Here is a 15846-nt window from a genome sequence, read left to right as displayed (position 1 = left end):
TTCCGCCGGCGGGCTCGAATACTGAACGTCCAACAGCCTCGGATTATGTATAACACATCAGCAAAACCACAGATTAATGAGCTATACATATATGTATGTGTTTTGCATCGTTACCAAAAATAATGAACCACCTTAATATACATACATACTACATATCTATTATTTCTGTGTATATGTATGGATAGGTATAGTTGTGTGCCGATATTTACGCTGTCTTCAACAACAACAAAGCAGTGTAAAATCAGAAAAAGTGCACAATAAAAAAGAAGCAACAAGAACAACAAAGCGGCAACGAATTCTCAGCAGCATGTCAACACCTTCGAGTATGTGTGGGAATTTTTCCGCCGCAGCGAAAATGAACAAGTGAAATGAGAATCCACGCCTACGCACACAAAAGCCGCACACCTACACACTCACACAGGCCGCGCATAGATATCGCCGGCACACATGTGCCTCCTGAAGAGGTGTGCGTGTGAATTAACGATTATTAATGCATGCGAAAGGATACGACAAAGGATAAACGCAGTTAAAGGAAATGAATTTTAATACATTTTATTCACTTTTGATTTTTTCCAAATACTTTCCTCCGCACATTTTCTTTATTAAACCACAGCATCGAGATGAACGTGTGAACTTGGTGGCTCAGGTGTAGCGCACTTGAGGATCGGTGTGTCAGCATATGAATGCTTGCACGCTTAATGTGCAAAGCGGAAAAGGAGTGTGTTTGTTCCGCTATCACGACGGCGATGCTTGTGTGTGTGTATGCGTGCAAGTAATTCAATCAGTTGCCTCTCTCCTGCTTCGCAGCGGAAATGCTGCAGTTGGGGAAGTGGCAGCACGCAAATCGAGTGACTGCCACACGCTTACTCTTCTGACAATTAAAAGCGGAAGTCAATTTGTTTGCATTTACAAGGATTTCCCATTGAAATGTTTCGAAAAGTGTGGAACCAAAGGTATTGTCTGCTTGATAGCTGCTGACAGAAGTAAGTTTTAAAAGAAATTTAAATCTTTTTTATTAGCAAGATAACTGCTTACGGCATCATCTAAAGTCAAAAAATACGTGTTTTATTTAAAACCTTAACTTCGACTGGACGAAGGAAAAAAACTGAAAATTGGACTTTTGGCAGACATTAAAAAAAAAATTAAAATTTCAGGTAAAATTTCGCGACATTTTTTTTTCAAATCAAAAAAAATTCCTTCGTCCAAGTCTTTAAAAATTGTATCTCAAAGAGCTGTATAAAATTGTATGAAGATCGGTTGAGTAATTCTCGAGAAATCTTGCCAACCGAACAAAAACACAGATTCGAGAAAAAACTCGTTTAAAGACAGCGCACTCAACATAGCTGTCCTTAAGGCTGTATCTGCGAAACTATTACTCGGATCAACTTAAAGTTTAGGCTAGAGGTGTAGCAGAATTTAAAAAGAAAATTAAAAAAAATCGATTTTTGAAACCCGTAAAAACCAAGGTAACCCTTCAATTGGTTATTCAAGTTTATAAATAAAAAAAAAATCGAAATCTTTTTTTCATAATTCGATTGTTTAGATATAAAAATATGTTAAAAAAATAAAGTTCGAGGTTTTCTTAAAATTGCCAAAAACGTTCGAAATTCATGCCTTTAGACTAGGATACCTCCTTTATCTTCACACAGCCAACCATGTGAAAAGCTGGTTAACACACTGTGCACTGTTACCGGAAGTATTGTTAAATGTTTTGTGTCTATTGGCGGAAGTAAACAGCTCTCCTATTGGCACTCGATAGAAGAGACTGTAGGAGCCTGATGGGAATACTAACTGGCCACGGTCTGCTGGCGACCCGCAAGATGGGGCTGACAGATCGGGAAAGACTGCAGGAAATGCCAGAGCACGGCACAGGGAAACAATGGAGCATCTCGTGTGCACTTGTCCCGCATTGACAAGACTACGCTCTAAGCATCTGGGGTCCCCACAGTATTATATACTGGAGGAAATACCGACAGTGAGGCTGCAGAGTCTGTTGAAATTCGCGTAAAAAGATGACTACTTCTCTTGGACTTAGCAAGTGAACTCCATCTGGTATCGCAAAGAGCCAAACAGGTCTATGCGTGGCCTATCGGCCTATCAGATTAACCTAACCTAACCCAAGTGCATTGTGAATACTTAAGACGGAATTATTAAAATTTATTTTCACCTATTGGACGATCTACGGAAACTTACCCGACCACTTTGAGTCTCATATTTTCTGGTCTTAAGCCATAAAGTTGCTTTGTACCACAACGGAGAGCAGTGTGACAAGCTGTTGAAAATAGCAAAGTGCTCACAATAATTTGTCGCGCACTGTATTTACGTATGTTTGCGTATGCCGTGCGGAAGCGGCCTTCAATCATAATTATTCGCACTTTGTGCGAACGTGCAAACTTACATACACACTCACGCATACGCTGACGTTTATGGTCACATACAAATACATGGGAGAGCAATATTTGCGTGCCTGCATGTATGTGTGTGTCTGTCCATATGCATATATTTAAAACTGCACGCATTTTGATAAGACCCGCGCGTGTGTGTATGTGTGTTTATGCTATATAAAGCCGCAATAATTTGTACTACTCACAATCGTGTGGTGCAAATATTGATAAGCGTGTATAAAATTAGCCCAACTCCCGTTATCGTTGCAATAAAAAGGCGATCCACGCCAGGGAAGTGCGATACATGAATGCCGTTGAACAACAAAAAGGTTGAGTGCCAAAGTCAGGTCCAGTGAATTCAACGCAAACGCAGTGTTCGGCGTTTTCCAGGCGATCAAGTCCACAACCGTTTAATATAAGAAACAAAAGGAGTTCCACAATGTACCACTTTGTAAGTATTTGAACTATTATGGAGGTTGCCTTTTACTAAAATCGATTAATTAAAGCTAATTCTTCGTCTTAATTTAGAACATAAAAGCAATTGTACTCTTTTCGTACGTACTACTTCTCGCTCTCCAAACGACGACTGCACGGCCGCTCAGCTCCCACGAACACAAGCCAGCCACACAGCAGCCTTACGGCTTTTTGCCAAAGACGAGAGACCGTGACATGGTCACTGAGTTCCCACACGCCGTCGATGAGCCAATACTACACGAATTGGATGCGGATTTAATGAAATTGGCCAATGTTTATATGCAGGCGCTTTTCTCCGGCACACACACGGCTGAGTTGGAGGCGGAGTTGGATGCCTTGGAGCTGCGTCTCTACGATTTGTTAGACTCGCTTTATAGGGAGGACCGTATGCCGGAATATATGAAGTATGAGGCTGAGGTTACGCATCAAATGATTGTCTACAACTTGCTGAAGAGACTCTTTGGGTACGCAAGAGATGATGCGGCCGCGTAGAAAGCTGATGAAGTTGACGAAGGCAAGAAATGAGGATCGCATGAGCGCCAGAGACAGCAGTAAATAATGGGATTTGCAACTCAGCAGAATTTTCGCGAAACAGTGGGGTTATTGTGTCTGGCAAGGGATCAAATGGTGCATAAAACAGTTAGTGCTAAGTGCTTATGAAATTAGGGTTTTAAATGTGTGTTGTGGATTGAAAGAGATTACATTTAAAGGATGCTTCACTTGTAAGTCCAATCAGTGAAATTTCTCCATATGCAAATATTTATATATAAATCTTAAAGTTATTGCTCGAGGAGGATATGATGGTATGTACTTATTGCAGAGAGGTAAATTGCGCATAAATAAAGAGCAACTGAATGAAGTCCAAATGTTTTACTCCTAACTCATCCCTTAAATAAAAAAGTACTATTTTTTAATAATGTAAAACTTTTTTGGTTTCTCGGCCAAAAACTTTACTTCATTAAGCGAGTTCTGCATTGAAAGAAACAAATGATAGTCTGATGGTGCAAGGTCAGGGCTATATGGCGGATGCATCAAAACTTCTCAGCCAAGCTCTCTAAGTTTTTGCTGAGTTATCAAAGATGTGTGTGGTCTAGCGTTGTCCTGATGGAAGACGAAGCCCTTTCTGTTACTGTTGATCAGTTCTGGCCGTTTTTTTCGATTGCTTGCTTCAATCTCATCAGTTGTAGACAGTAAAATGTAGAATCAATCGTTGGACTAGGCTCAAGGGGAATGGTCGCTTTCCAATCCCACCAAACACTCAGCATAACCTTTCAAGGTGATCTCGGCTTTGCGACCATATGTTGAGCTTCACCACGTTTGGACCATGATCTTTTTCACAAATTATTGTTGTATTTGATCCACTTTTCGTCTCCCTTCGCTTCAGAAATGGTTCAATTTCATTTACTTTCAGCAAAGAATCCAGATGTTAATTCGGTTCATTAAATTTTTCACAGACAATTCAAGTGGTACCCAAATATCGAGCTTCTTTTTGTAGCCACCCGTTTTTAAATCATTCAAAACCGTTTGATAATAAATGCTAAGTTCCTTAGCGATGCCGTAGCTGCTTATGTGACTATCTTGGTCAATCTTTTTTTATGATTTCATCGACTTTTTCAACGATAGGTCGACCAGAGCGAAGTGTATCTTTCACATCGAAATTTCCAACGGAAGCGAGTGAACCATTGTTGTGCTACACGAACTGATACAGCGTCGTCTCCGTAAACTTGATAGATTTCATTGCCGGCTTGCGTGGAATTCTTCCCTTTTTTGTTTATAAAAATTTCAGAATATAGCGAATTGCTTCATTATTTTCACTCATTTTTGAACAGCTGTAACTTTTTTTCAACTTCCCCGTATTTAATTTCGAAATTAAGTTTAAAGTCTCACATTTTCAACACTATATGGAATGACACAATGAGTTTCGTAGCACTGGAGATATACGACTGCAACGACATTTATTTTGACAAAATACGAAAAGACTTTTTCGACTACCCAATATTAAACTCACATCTCACTCCTTAAACAAAAAAGTAGTATTTCTAAATATTTTGAAAATTTATTTCCACTTTTGGTTTGTTTACACGTCCATTCTTAAAGTACAAATTGAGGAATTAATTGCTCTACTTTACTCTCCATTTTTCTTGGCAAATGAATGCTCTCAAAAGAATTAAATTTATTTACAATAATATTTGCATGTCTCTCATATAGAATTCAAAATACAATGCATTGTAATAAGAATAATCATTTCTCAAATATTTAATGAAATATAAGATTATAATTTCATAAACGCTCTTTTCTTAAAATATGATCACGTGTATATCCTAAAAGTATGCTTAACAAAAGAAATGACTTAAACATGCAGCAGTCAATGTGCGCTGACATTAATTTCTAACTGTATTTCAGTTTGAATTTTCAATAATGTTAAATTGGCTGCCTTGTATTGGTCGTCAGAACAAACAAAAAAAAAAAGAGAAGATAAAATTGATTAAAATTAAAATATTTGACTTATTTGGTATTACTCGCTAAGTTAATCAAAACATCAAAATGAAAATATCCATTAAATCTATATAATATATACACATAAACATATGACAAATTTGAACAACCTTAGACGAGACTTAAAACATAAATAATCTCTTCACAATTAGATGAAGCACAAAAACAAAATATGCAAAACTTAAAGTGACGACGTACGCGTTGGTATATACGAGTATGTACATGGGCGTTGGCTTACATCTGCCTCTTTCTATTGACCATAAGACTAAAATGCGAGTTTGCCGTGTTCCTTTTCAAAAATTACTTTCAACACTAATACATGTACAAAACATTCAAAAACAAACGTCAAAAATTAAATTGGCAAAGAAAAACCTTAAAACTTAACATTGACAAGTGTGTGAACAGAAAACAAAATAGTTGTTGTTGCACTGAAAAATCTCGATAAATTACTTCAAATTCATCAAAAAACCGTTAAGTTGGTCAGCTATTCAGCACGAATAGTTGACAGCTTCGTCGTTTGAAGCACACAGCACCGCAGCTTTGCCGTCTCTAAATCGCACTTTGCGCCAGACAAAGTCGACCAGCTCAGCGCTTCACCACGGTCGCCACATATTATCGCCGTCTTCTTTCAGCTCCTGCAATTTGTGCTTTTGCTTAACCAAAGTGGCCTCCGATGACGTCTCATTGCGTTTCGGCAAGTCCAAGGCAATTTTTTTGCTGGCTGGTGTCTCGCACGCATCGCTCGAGTCCGCTTCGTCGTCTAGCGAGCGTTTCAATGAACCGTTCAATTCGACGCCACTGTCGCTGCAATCGTTGTTGTTGCCACAGAGGCCGAGACTGCTGGTGCTAGTGTTGCAACTGTTGCCGGCGCTGCCGCTGGTGGAGGACACCTGTTGCTGTTGCAAATGCAGTGACAATTTGGCAGTGCTGCTGGCAGCTGACGAAAGCGATGCAGCGGAGCTGGTTAGCAGGGATGACTCGGCGCTGGTTGGTGTGGAAAAAACACCGGAGAAACTGTGCTCCTGCTGGTGGTCGCCGGTCACGTCGAGCGGTGGTGTGGCTGGACGCGAGCCAGTGAAGTCGGAGCTGGTGTGCATGAGTGAGTCTTCGCCCTGGCTAGACACCGATGAGATGGGACTGAGCGGCGGGCTGTTGGTGGCTGTGGAGCTTTGGTGGTGCAGTTGGTGTGCGGGTGCTGCAGCACGTTGTTGCTGTTGCTGCGTTTGCAGTGCGCTTGCAGCCAAGAAGCCGACATTGTTATTCAGCTGAGCGCCATTGACTGGAGCGGCTGCGTTCACCTGCAGTTGCGTTGGCGCAACTGGCGGTCTGCTGAAGGCGCTCAAACGCTTGTAGTTCGCCGCAAAGTCGTTGATGGGGATGCCTGTTGCGGGCATGGCTGTGGGTGCTGCAGTGCCTGTTGTTGCGCTCGCCGCTGGAGATATTGCCGCAGCGGCACTTCGGCCGTGCGGAAAGTTCACAAATGGTACGGCATTGTTGTTATTACTCACAATATTCGCATGCGCTGTGGTCGGCATAATGAGTGCGAATTCGCCGGATGGCAAACGCGATGGTATCAATTGTACGCCACCCATTTGTACCGGTGGCATGGCCGACGCAGCTGCGGTGAGATTGTTGCCGAAACTGCCATTGTTGTTATTGTTGTTGTTTAGGTCTTGTGGCATCGGCGGAAAAAGCGCTGCAGGCGCGCCAGCAGCAGCCATTGCTAATGGATTAGCGGCCAAAGCGGCACCAAACAGACTGCTCGGGGCAGACATGCCGATGCCTAGTTGACCGCGATAGCCATTATTAAAATTGCTCATCGAGCCCAGTTGCTCCAAGTTACTGGCGCAGCTGTTGAGGTGATTGGTGAGACGCTGGCGAACCATAGCATCAACGCCGTCCAGTTGGTTAATGTAACGATTGACTTCCTCGGCGCATTCTATGAAGCCGGTCTTGAATTTGTGCACCACGGTCGGATCGGTTTGAATGGCCATGTTGAGCTGTTGTCGCTGAACGGATTGCAAGTGTTTCACCGTCATCTCCAGAATGTCGGCCTTCTCCAGTTTAGTGTGACGGGCGGGCTGCAGAAGGGAAAGGAATGCTTCATAAGTATTTGCATAACAAGGTTTCTTTTAAAACAGCGCCAAGTTTTAAAAATTATGAGTAAAATGAAAATAACCAATGGTTTCATTAGAAATAAATTAAGTTTTATTATTAAGTAACTAAACTAAAATGTGGCCTTTTTTTCGACACAAAATATTCTAGAAAGATTTGCTGCCGCTGGATTCTTTTTAACAAAACTCTAGTCTTGGGAATATACGAAAGGCTTCGTTATGACATGAGAGTATGCTTCAGCTCTAAGCTCCACAGCTCTTCGCATTTGACGAAATGCTCTGCCATGCCTTCAAGTATTTCACACATTTCCGTGAATTGAAAATATTTTGAGCTCTCGCTTGTTGGCTGCTTTTTTCCATTAAGCTTCTAATTGATTGCAATTTGTACGAAAAATCCCATCATAAGCGTTAAGCGAAAAAGCCAGACCGCAGAGCACTTCGCCGAAAACACAGTGGGGACAGAATCGCAAGATGAAAGCGTAAAAGAGGTTCAGTATGCAACATACATGCACAAGCTCATAAGTATGTGCCACATAGGACCAAACTGACCACAAAACTGCTTATTTATGTTCGAGTTAACCGAGTCACTTAAAAATATCAGTACAATATTTGTTTTTGTATTTGGCTGCCAGAAGAAGCATTGATCGCTGATGATCGGCACACGATCGTGACAGACAACATAAAAAAGAGCAAAAATAGCGAGCTGCCGGGCTGTTGGGAGGCTGGAATGCAAGCGAAGCTCGATGAAACGCGAACGGGTGCGCTGTCAGGCGATGTGTGAAGCTACTTGTAGTCGGTGGCAGATCAGCCAAACACCTAGGCATCCACGTGTGTCCATAGCAGAGATCACTTATGGACAGCCCGTGTGCTTTGCAACCGTCTGCAGCCGACGCTCAAAGCCAAAAGCCAATAGATGGCAAAGTGCAATTGTTCTGTGGTTTGTTGTCTTTTCACATTCGCATTGCTCTTATTTTGCCGATGATCTGCGCCGCTCGAGTGAAGCGGCTCTTCGTAAAGCGCTGATCAATGCACATGCATACATACATACACACAAGCACATGCAACGTCCTCGTCGTTTTTCGCATATTTGCTTTTTTTGTCTCACTGCTGAATTTTGCTGATTCACAACTGCTCCACACGTTTCTTTGTTTGTGTGGCTCATGTGTATGTGTGTGTGTGTGTGCTGACCAAGTTTCCCACGCAACACGTTTACCTTCGACTTGGTTTTGTTGTTGCTATCGTTAAGCGTGTTGTTGCTTATATTGTTTACCTTTGCTACTCCTTCTTCTGACGTCTGAAAGCGAGCGCCGATCTGCCTCACGATCAGCAACTAAACTCAAGTTCGCTCTCAACCAAAGCGACGACGATTCGTGATAATGATGATCACATAATCATTATCATAGGCGGCATAATGGTCAATAGTGGTGCTTGTGTTGTTGGCGTTTTTTCTCACACTTAGCACTCGAAGACGAGGTTTTGCAGAACAGCAGGATCATTTTATTTTTTTCGTTTTGCTTCCCAATATTTGTTCGTGTCTCATAAACACATGCAAGTAGTGCTTGTTGGTACGTTTTTTCTTGGATTCTCGCTTTTATTCAGCGTCACAATGACCCGAAACAGGTTCCCACTCAATGGCCTCGCAATTTTCTCATATTGCCCTTTAGCCTGAAACAAGTGATTCTATCATCGTCAGTCGTTCGCTTTTATCAGCGCCGCCAGTGCTGCCGCCGGCTTGTTCACACACACTCAAAGGACATGCGTTTTTTGCTGAACCATTCTTCCCCAACTACACACCACACTACACTACACGCTTTCTTCGATACGGTGTCTTTAAAAGAATTTTACACTCAATTTAATTGTTTATAATAACAAAGGAATATAAATTCCAACAACAAAACCGCAAGGCGTATTGGCGTGGCGCACCGCAGGACACTGCGGCTACAGCGAGTCACTGTCGGCGAGAGCATTAGCGTGCGAACCACTTGATCTTGTCATGATTTGTTGTTGTTGTTGTTGTACTTTTTAATTGATTCTATTGAAATTTGACGCCACTCAGTAATTGATGGAAACAGTTTCATGGCACTTGCTCCGCCACGAATTAAGTATGGTAACCGTTTTATTAGTAAGTTGTAAAAGTTGGGAGGCTAAAGGCTTTGGTCGGACTTGTTTCGTGCAATGTGTACTTACATACATTTAAATATGCATATATGTAAGTGGAGGCTTGCAGAAAATGTCGAAATACTTTCAGCGAATTTACTTGCTCTATTGAACTCAGCAATTGATAATCTATTCTATGATTTCATGCTTGTATTTGCTGCTGATCTTCACCGATCTTTTTGGAATGCGAACGCGCGTTGTGGTTTCGCGCGAAAGTCTATGTACAAAGTGATCTAAATTTGCTTTATACACTTTAAGAGACTTAAGGGGATGTGTGCTAGAGATATTATCAGCAAGAGTTATCCTAGCTTCGTCCGTTATAAACTCAATCGCAAAGAGTTTCCCAGCGCGTTTGAGTAACCGTACTAGTTCTACAAAACACTATTTGTCGGAGGGTCTAGGGTTTTTAAAGAAAGTGGCTTCAAGAACTTACGTCTTTCTTCATTGCTTCCAGGATTAGTGATTTCAGCTCGTTCAGGCAGTGATTTATGCGCGCTCGCCGTCGCTTCTCCATAATTGGCTTGTTCGTCTGCAAAAAAAAAGAAGTAAAAAGTGAGCAGCATGTCTATTCTTTGAGACAGAAAGCTTACATGGTGGATAAAAATGTATGTATGGTAAGTTATTAGTATAGAGCAAGTGCAGTGAATGATCTTGGATCGTCGGTTTAGCTTGGTTTCTAAATTAGAGCTAGGAGCAAACTTTTACTTTCATTGGTGCTGAATTTCTTGGTTTAACTTATAGAGGCTGAAGATCTTTAGGTGTGATAAAAATAAGACTTGGGGCTATGAGTTAAGTTTCTGGGGGTTACCCGAGAGAAATATTCTATTTTCTTAGGAACATCATTTCAAAAAAGTGCCTTCCCCATTTTTGAATGAGCACGGATAACAAAAAAAGCAAACAAAAAACTCAAAAAAAAAAAAACAGAAGGGTAGGAGGAATTTAAAGAAAAAGCTTAAAAAAAATACAAATTTCAAGTTATTAAGGCAGGCTCCCCTGCTTTAGAGGCTTCAAGAAATCGATTTTTTTTTTAATTTTTTTGGGAGAGAAAGATATAATTTTTTAAAGTATATATTTAAACATCATCCGAAAATTTTTTGGATACAAAATCTTCGATATTCTGGCAATTGCAATTGCCCGTTGCATCTCGAATGTGCATTCGTCAGACGGCGGGCAGAATGCAGTTCGCAATTTCAATTGGAAACAAAAAATTCAAAGAGATTCATATTTGTTAATAACGTAGCTTCTAGTGAAACTAAGAAAATTCCAAAAAAAAAGTGTAAAATTCTAAAAAAATTGAAAATTGAAAAAAGTTTTTTTTTATTAAAAAAATTTTACTTTATGTTGTTTAAAAATATGTTCAAACTCGACATTTCTTAGTTTTTTAGTTTAAAAAAAGATAATTTAATGCCAAAGATAATAAACTTTGTCACAATTCCATATGACATTTAGTTTTTTTCTATTCTGCCAGCCAATTAAGAAAAATCGTAAAAATGAAAAAAAACGAGAAATCGCGCGTCAAGGTTTTCGCTTTCTGCCCAAGCGCTTATATATCTGCTAGATGCTCGGTCACTATTTCCCTTCTAGCATCCACAATATTTCGAATTCCAATCTATAACTTTGGGGATATATTCTTAGATAATTTAAGCAAAAAAAAAAATCGATTTTTTGAAACTTCTAAAGCAGGCTCCCTCCCTTACTAAATCACAGTAAAAAGCAAAATTTTGAAATTTCTCGCAGCAAGTTTCGAAATTGATGCGAAAGCAAAATATTTGCTCCAAGGCTCTTTGTATCTAATTTTAACCATTTTACTCCAAAATATGGAAATTTCGCGGAACTGTTTAGTTTCGAAATTCGAAAGCAAACTGTTTGCTTCAAGACTCTTCGAATCCAATTTTACTTAATTGTCTCCAAAGAGTTGGGATATTGGAGCTTTTCGCGGAGCTTCCGTCATGAAATTGTTCGCTAATATTGAGCAAGATTTTTAGTTTTTTTTTAAATCTATGTACCTTTCTCAGCTCGGCTTTCGATAGTCCATGCGGATTGGACATTTGACCCTGTCCGCTGCCGTTGGCACCGTTATAACTGTCGCTATAACCGTTAGAGCAATCGAAGTCATCGTCCGAATGATAATCGTTTTTGTAATCCATTTTTGTAGTTCAAACAATTGCAAGTTTCTGTTTATCCACTTATTTAACGATTTCGTACTCGAAAAGCACTTTTAACAGCAACAAAAATTTTTGGTATTTTTTTAATTAGCGACACATGCGCACACAGCGGTTTAAAATGGTTAAATTAAAATCTCCAATCACAACACTTAACAGAAAACTTTGGTCTACACAAGCGACTTAAGCGCAGTGCTTTTTCTTTTGCTCTTTATTGCACAAAATTTCTCAAAAACATTTTTCTTCAATCGTTTAGTAGTGCTTCAGCATTTTATAAATTTTTTGGCATGTTTTTTGTCGTTTTGGTTTCACAACGCTTAACGAATTCTGCAATTCGTAAACAAAACTCTTAGTACGAAATATACGCTTGCATGCTTTAGCGGTTCTTTTGCAGCGCGCACAACACACGACCACGCGCGTTCAACTCCAGCAGGATACTGATCATCAGGATAGCGCACACTCAGAACGATCCTTACGTTTGGCAGAACGGTGCTTACGAAGGCGCTGCCAATGGGCGAAGATCGTCACAGCGCCTTTGACTAGCATGCGCACGAAGTCACCGTAGCCAGGCAGCAACTGCACACACGACTTGCACACGAACAAACGACGACTCGGCTCCTTTACGTATAGTATTTTCTCACGCTCAGCAAAACCGGCTGCCTTTGCACTTTTATTACCTGAGTGTTTGAGCTCGCTGCCAGCGCGCCAGTGAGTTATGGTGTGCCGTTTGTTGGCGTGTTGGTGCTGACGGCGGTGGTGGTGGTGTGTGTGTCGTGAGACTCACAACGGCACAACTAGACGTTCAGCCAGCCAACAAGACTGTTAGCCAAAGCGCACAGGTAAGGAGGCGCTGTTGTCTTCTTTGCAGTTTGTTGGATGTTTGTAAGTGTCTGCTGCGCTGGGAGGCGCTCGCAAAAATCGTTGAGTATGTGATAGCCGCGTCTGCGAAACTGCGCTTACTGCAACTGTGGCGGCGCGCTCAAGTCGCGAGTATGTGAATTGTGACGAAATGTATCGACGTTGTGGCAGCGACGGACGCAACATTCCAACGCGCGTTGTGCGAAGGGGGCGAAATTCCGCTGCATGGTCACTTTCCGGTTAAAGCGTGGATGTGGGTGAGTGTGTGTGCGTGTGTGGTTGTGCTTGCCACGTATATTACCCCTATTGTCATCATTTTTATCACAACATCAACGTGGTTACGGACACACCAACAGTTGTATTATATTGGGCTTTTCATTTATTTAAATGACGGATATGAGTGCTGAAATTGATACAGTGCAACGAAAGAGAAATCACTCAACTCAACTACAGAGATTTTAATTTATTCATATATGTTATATATATTATATGTTCACATATACATACATATATCAATTATACGAATCGGGTGTGTAAAGCCCCCGCTTAAGTGTAAAAATGTGATTTATTTTGCGGAAAAAGAACGCCAAGTACTAATTCAAAATATTTCAGCGGATGTGATGGCATGTGAAGAACTGTTATACTCATACATATATATACATACATGCCGTACATATGTATGCAAAGCGAAAGAGTTGCACGAGTTTAAAACGATTTCTACGATAATTTACACCTCAACCGCCGTGGAAAAATCTAAAAATCCACTTTTATCTCGGAATTGCGCTTTTCTCAACTTTCACTGGCCAAAATCAAAATATAAATAAATTTTATTTATTGAAAAGGACTATTTTTGTAAAAAAAGGTGTCTGATATCGCAGCTATGACTTCTCTCATAATTGGTGAATTATTAAACGGCATCTTTCCAATATATGCACAAAGCAATTCGGTTTGCTCGCAGCTTCCCGACTCACATCACCGCGCGTGTGAAGCAATCAAGGCGCACGCACACGTAAGCAGTGCTCCTCGATTGGGGTGTCGGGTAGGTAAGAAAACTTTCTTTTGCTCTCACAATGCAATTGCACATATACACACACGCACACACACAGACACTTCGGGCTATGCATATGACGTGCCTCAATATCGACAGCTGCACTGCAAGACATATCAGAACTGAACTTGGGCTGTACTTAAGGAGGCAGGGTAGGTTGATCGGTCGGTCGAACGGTTGGTTGATTGCTACTTCGATATGGCGATATGGGGGTTGGGTTTTTGTGTGTGAGGCGCACATACTAAGATTAAGATTTCGGCACAAAAACAGCAACGAAAAAGCAGAAGTCATTAAGAGCGTTGGGATGAAGTTGACGGTGGGTTGCAGGCAATAACAACAGCTGTCGCAGCAATAATTAAAATTAGGCGTGGGAAAGTGTGAAATGCTTGAGGCTGAGACACCGATATAAATTCATAAATATATTGTATTTATGTGCGTTTACGGCTGATTCATTTAGTTTTATTTGTTGTAGGTCCCATACAATTTGCGCGAGTCAGACGCGTTGCTACTTTTATGGACAGCCACAAGGCGCCAGCGCACAAGTCGAATTGTAATTTTGAAAATTTGCTGCGTTCCGTATTTGGCAGCTGCGACGTTCGCATTGTGTGAAATAATAACAAATAGCAAACATTTAAAATCCTTGCCCGTACTTGGCGACGGAGTCTCTCTCCCACCGTATTTGCGCTCCACTCCATGGCCACTGTAGTAAATGCCACAAGGACCCACTCGCCTCAGTCTTTGTCCCGTCCATTGCATTTCTTGGACGGCGGTGATGTCAGCTTTTACTCTAACGAGGACATCAGCCAATTGGACAGCGGCACGTTGCAATTAAGGAACCAGACATTCCAGGTGCATGTCCTCAAATCATAACCCTTAACACGTTTGCAGAGGTTGTCATCAAAATGGGGGTCACTTATTCGAGGCTGGTTTTTTTTCTTTTCATTGGTACGGGTTTTTATGTGGCAGGTCCCAAGCCCAGCGTACAAACTTGGGGAAGCGGATGTTTTTTGGCTACCCAGAGGAGACTTGGTCTAGGACCAGAAGTCGTGAACTGCTTCAGCCATATGTAAAAAAATCGTTTCTGGCCACTTTCAAGTGAATGGCGCTCAGAGAATTTTCCTTATTTGCGTGAACTTCTACTGCTACTGTGACTCTGGATGAAAAAAGACCAAACTCTATTAGTCACTCATTATTCCCGTCTTGCTATATGGTGCAGAGACATGGATACATCCGATGAGTCGACGTTACGTGTTTTCGAAAGAAAGGTTCTGCGGAATATTTATGGTTCTTTGCGCATTGGCCACGGCGAATATCGCATTCGATGAGATATACATCGACATAGTTCAGCGAATTAAAAGACAGCGGCTGCGTTGGCCCGGTCATGTCGTCCGTATAAACGAAAACGCCACGGCTCTGAAAGTATTCGACGCAGTACCCGCTGGAGGAAGAGAAAGACATCCACTTCATTGGTAAAATCAAGTGGAGAAGGAACTCGTTTCGCTTGGAATCTGCAATTGAGAAAAGAAGAGCCGACTAGCGCGCTGTTGTTAACTCGGCGGCACTTTACTCGCCTTCTATGCCAGTAAAAAAGAAGAATTATTTTAAGAATGACGCGCAGGGCCTTACTAGTTACCGACATATAACGATAAGCTGAATAATTTCATCTTCAATTACAATTTGTATATTTTTGCGAGGACTTGCGTTTCTGTGTGCAGGTGGCATAGATGTGTATTCTAGTATCGTCTATATAACTACATAAAATTCACAATTATTGGCACCATATTTTGCAAATCTCATTTATGAATGTTGAACGCACGATTTACACATTAAAATACGCAAGGATACGGCATCTTCACGCGCACTGCGAGTTACAAGTAAAGACGTGTATATACATACATACAAATCTATGTATAAATGCTATACTTAAAAGAACCCAGTGAAGTCCAATTTGGTTTTGTTTCAACTTCTTTTGGAAAAGTGTGAGAAGGCATAAACTGGGCGCAACGAACGGAATCAATAAGCCGCTGCCGCATTAAGAAGCACAATTTTTTATTACTCTTCATCTTATTTCCATGTGATCGTCAACCTTAACCTCAAAACGCATACGCGGCTGCCAGACGACCAGCCGGCACATCGGCTCACCGGTAGACCTT

At 41.2% G+C, this 15846-nt stretch overlaps 2 protein-coding genes across 2 annotated transcripts; one reads left to right on the top strand and one right to left on the bottom strand.

The window, feature by feature from the left end:
* The first annotated feature begins 2629 nt into the window (after positions 1 to 2629).
* LOC120772023 lies at positions 2630 to 3699 on the top strand. The gene is made up of 2 exons (XM_040100390.1): positions 2630 to 2835; positions 2913 to 3699. Exons 1-2 carry the CDS (start codon positions 2824 to 2826, stop codon positions 3348 to 3350), a joined length of 450 nt encoding a protein of 149 aa, XP_039956324.1. The 5' UTR covers positions 2630 to 2823; the 3' UTR covers positions 3351 to 3699.
* A 1225-nt stretch (positions 3700 to 4924) lies between these two features.
* Positions 4925 to 12419, bottom strand: LOC120772895 (protein deadpan). The gene is made up of 3 exons (XM_040101770.1): positions 11632 to 12419; positions 10059 to 10154; positions 4925 to 7435 (listed from the first exon to the last, which is right to left on the bottom strand). Exons 1-3 carry the CDS (start codon positions 11770 to 11772, stop codon positions 5948 to 5950), a joined length of 1725 nt encoding a protein of 574 aa, XP_039957704.1. The 5' UTR covers positions 11773 to 12419; the 3' UTR covers positions 4925 to 5947.
* Positions 12420 to 15846: the final 3427 nt, after the last annotated feature.

Source organism: Bactrocera tryoni, chromosome 3 (genome assembly GCF_016617805.1).
Source record: "Bactrocera tryoni isolate S06 chromosome 3, CSIRO_BtryS06_freeze2, whole genome shotgun sequence".
NCBI classification, from domain to species: domain Eukaryota; kingdom Metazoa; phylum Arthropoda; class Insecta; order Diptera; family Tephritidae; genus Bactrocera; species Bactrocera tryoni.
The sequence above is the reverse complement of the archived record's forward strand: the minus strand, read 5'-3'. Positions and strand labels throughout refer to the sequence as shown.

What these genes read in the sequence shown, in the direction of transcription:
- LOC120772895 (XM_040101770.1), bottom strand. Translation starts at nt 11,772, where the DNA reads ATGGATTACAAAAACGATTATCATTCGGACGATGACTTCGATTGCTCT. An exon ending in CGAAAGCCGAGCTGAGAAAG is followed by an intron (nt 10,155 to 11,631) that starts GTACATAGATTT and finishes TTTTTTTTGCAG; the next exon opens with ACGAACAAGCCAATTATGGA. An exon ending in TGGAAGCAATGAAGAAAGAC is followed by an intron (nt 7,436 to 10,058) that starts GTAAGTTCTTGA and finishes TCCCTTCTGCAG; the next exon opens with CCCGCCCGTCACACTAAACT.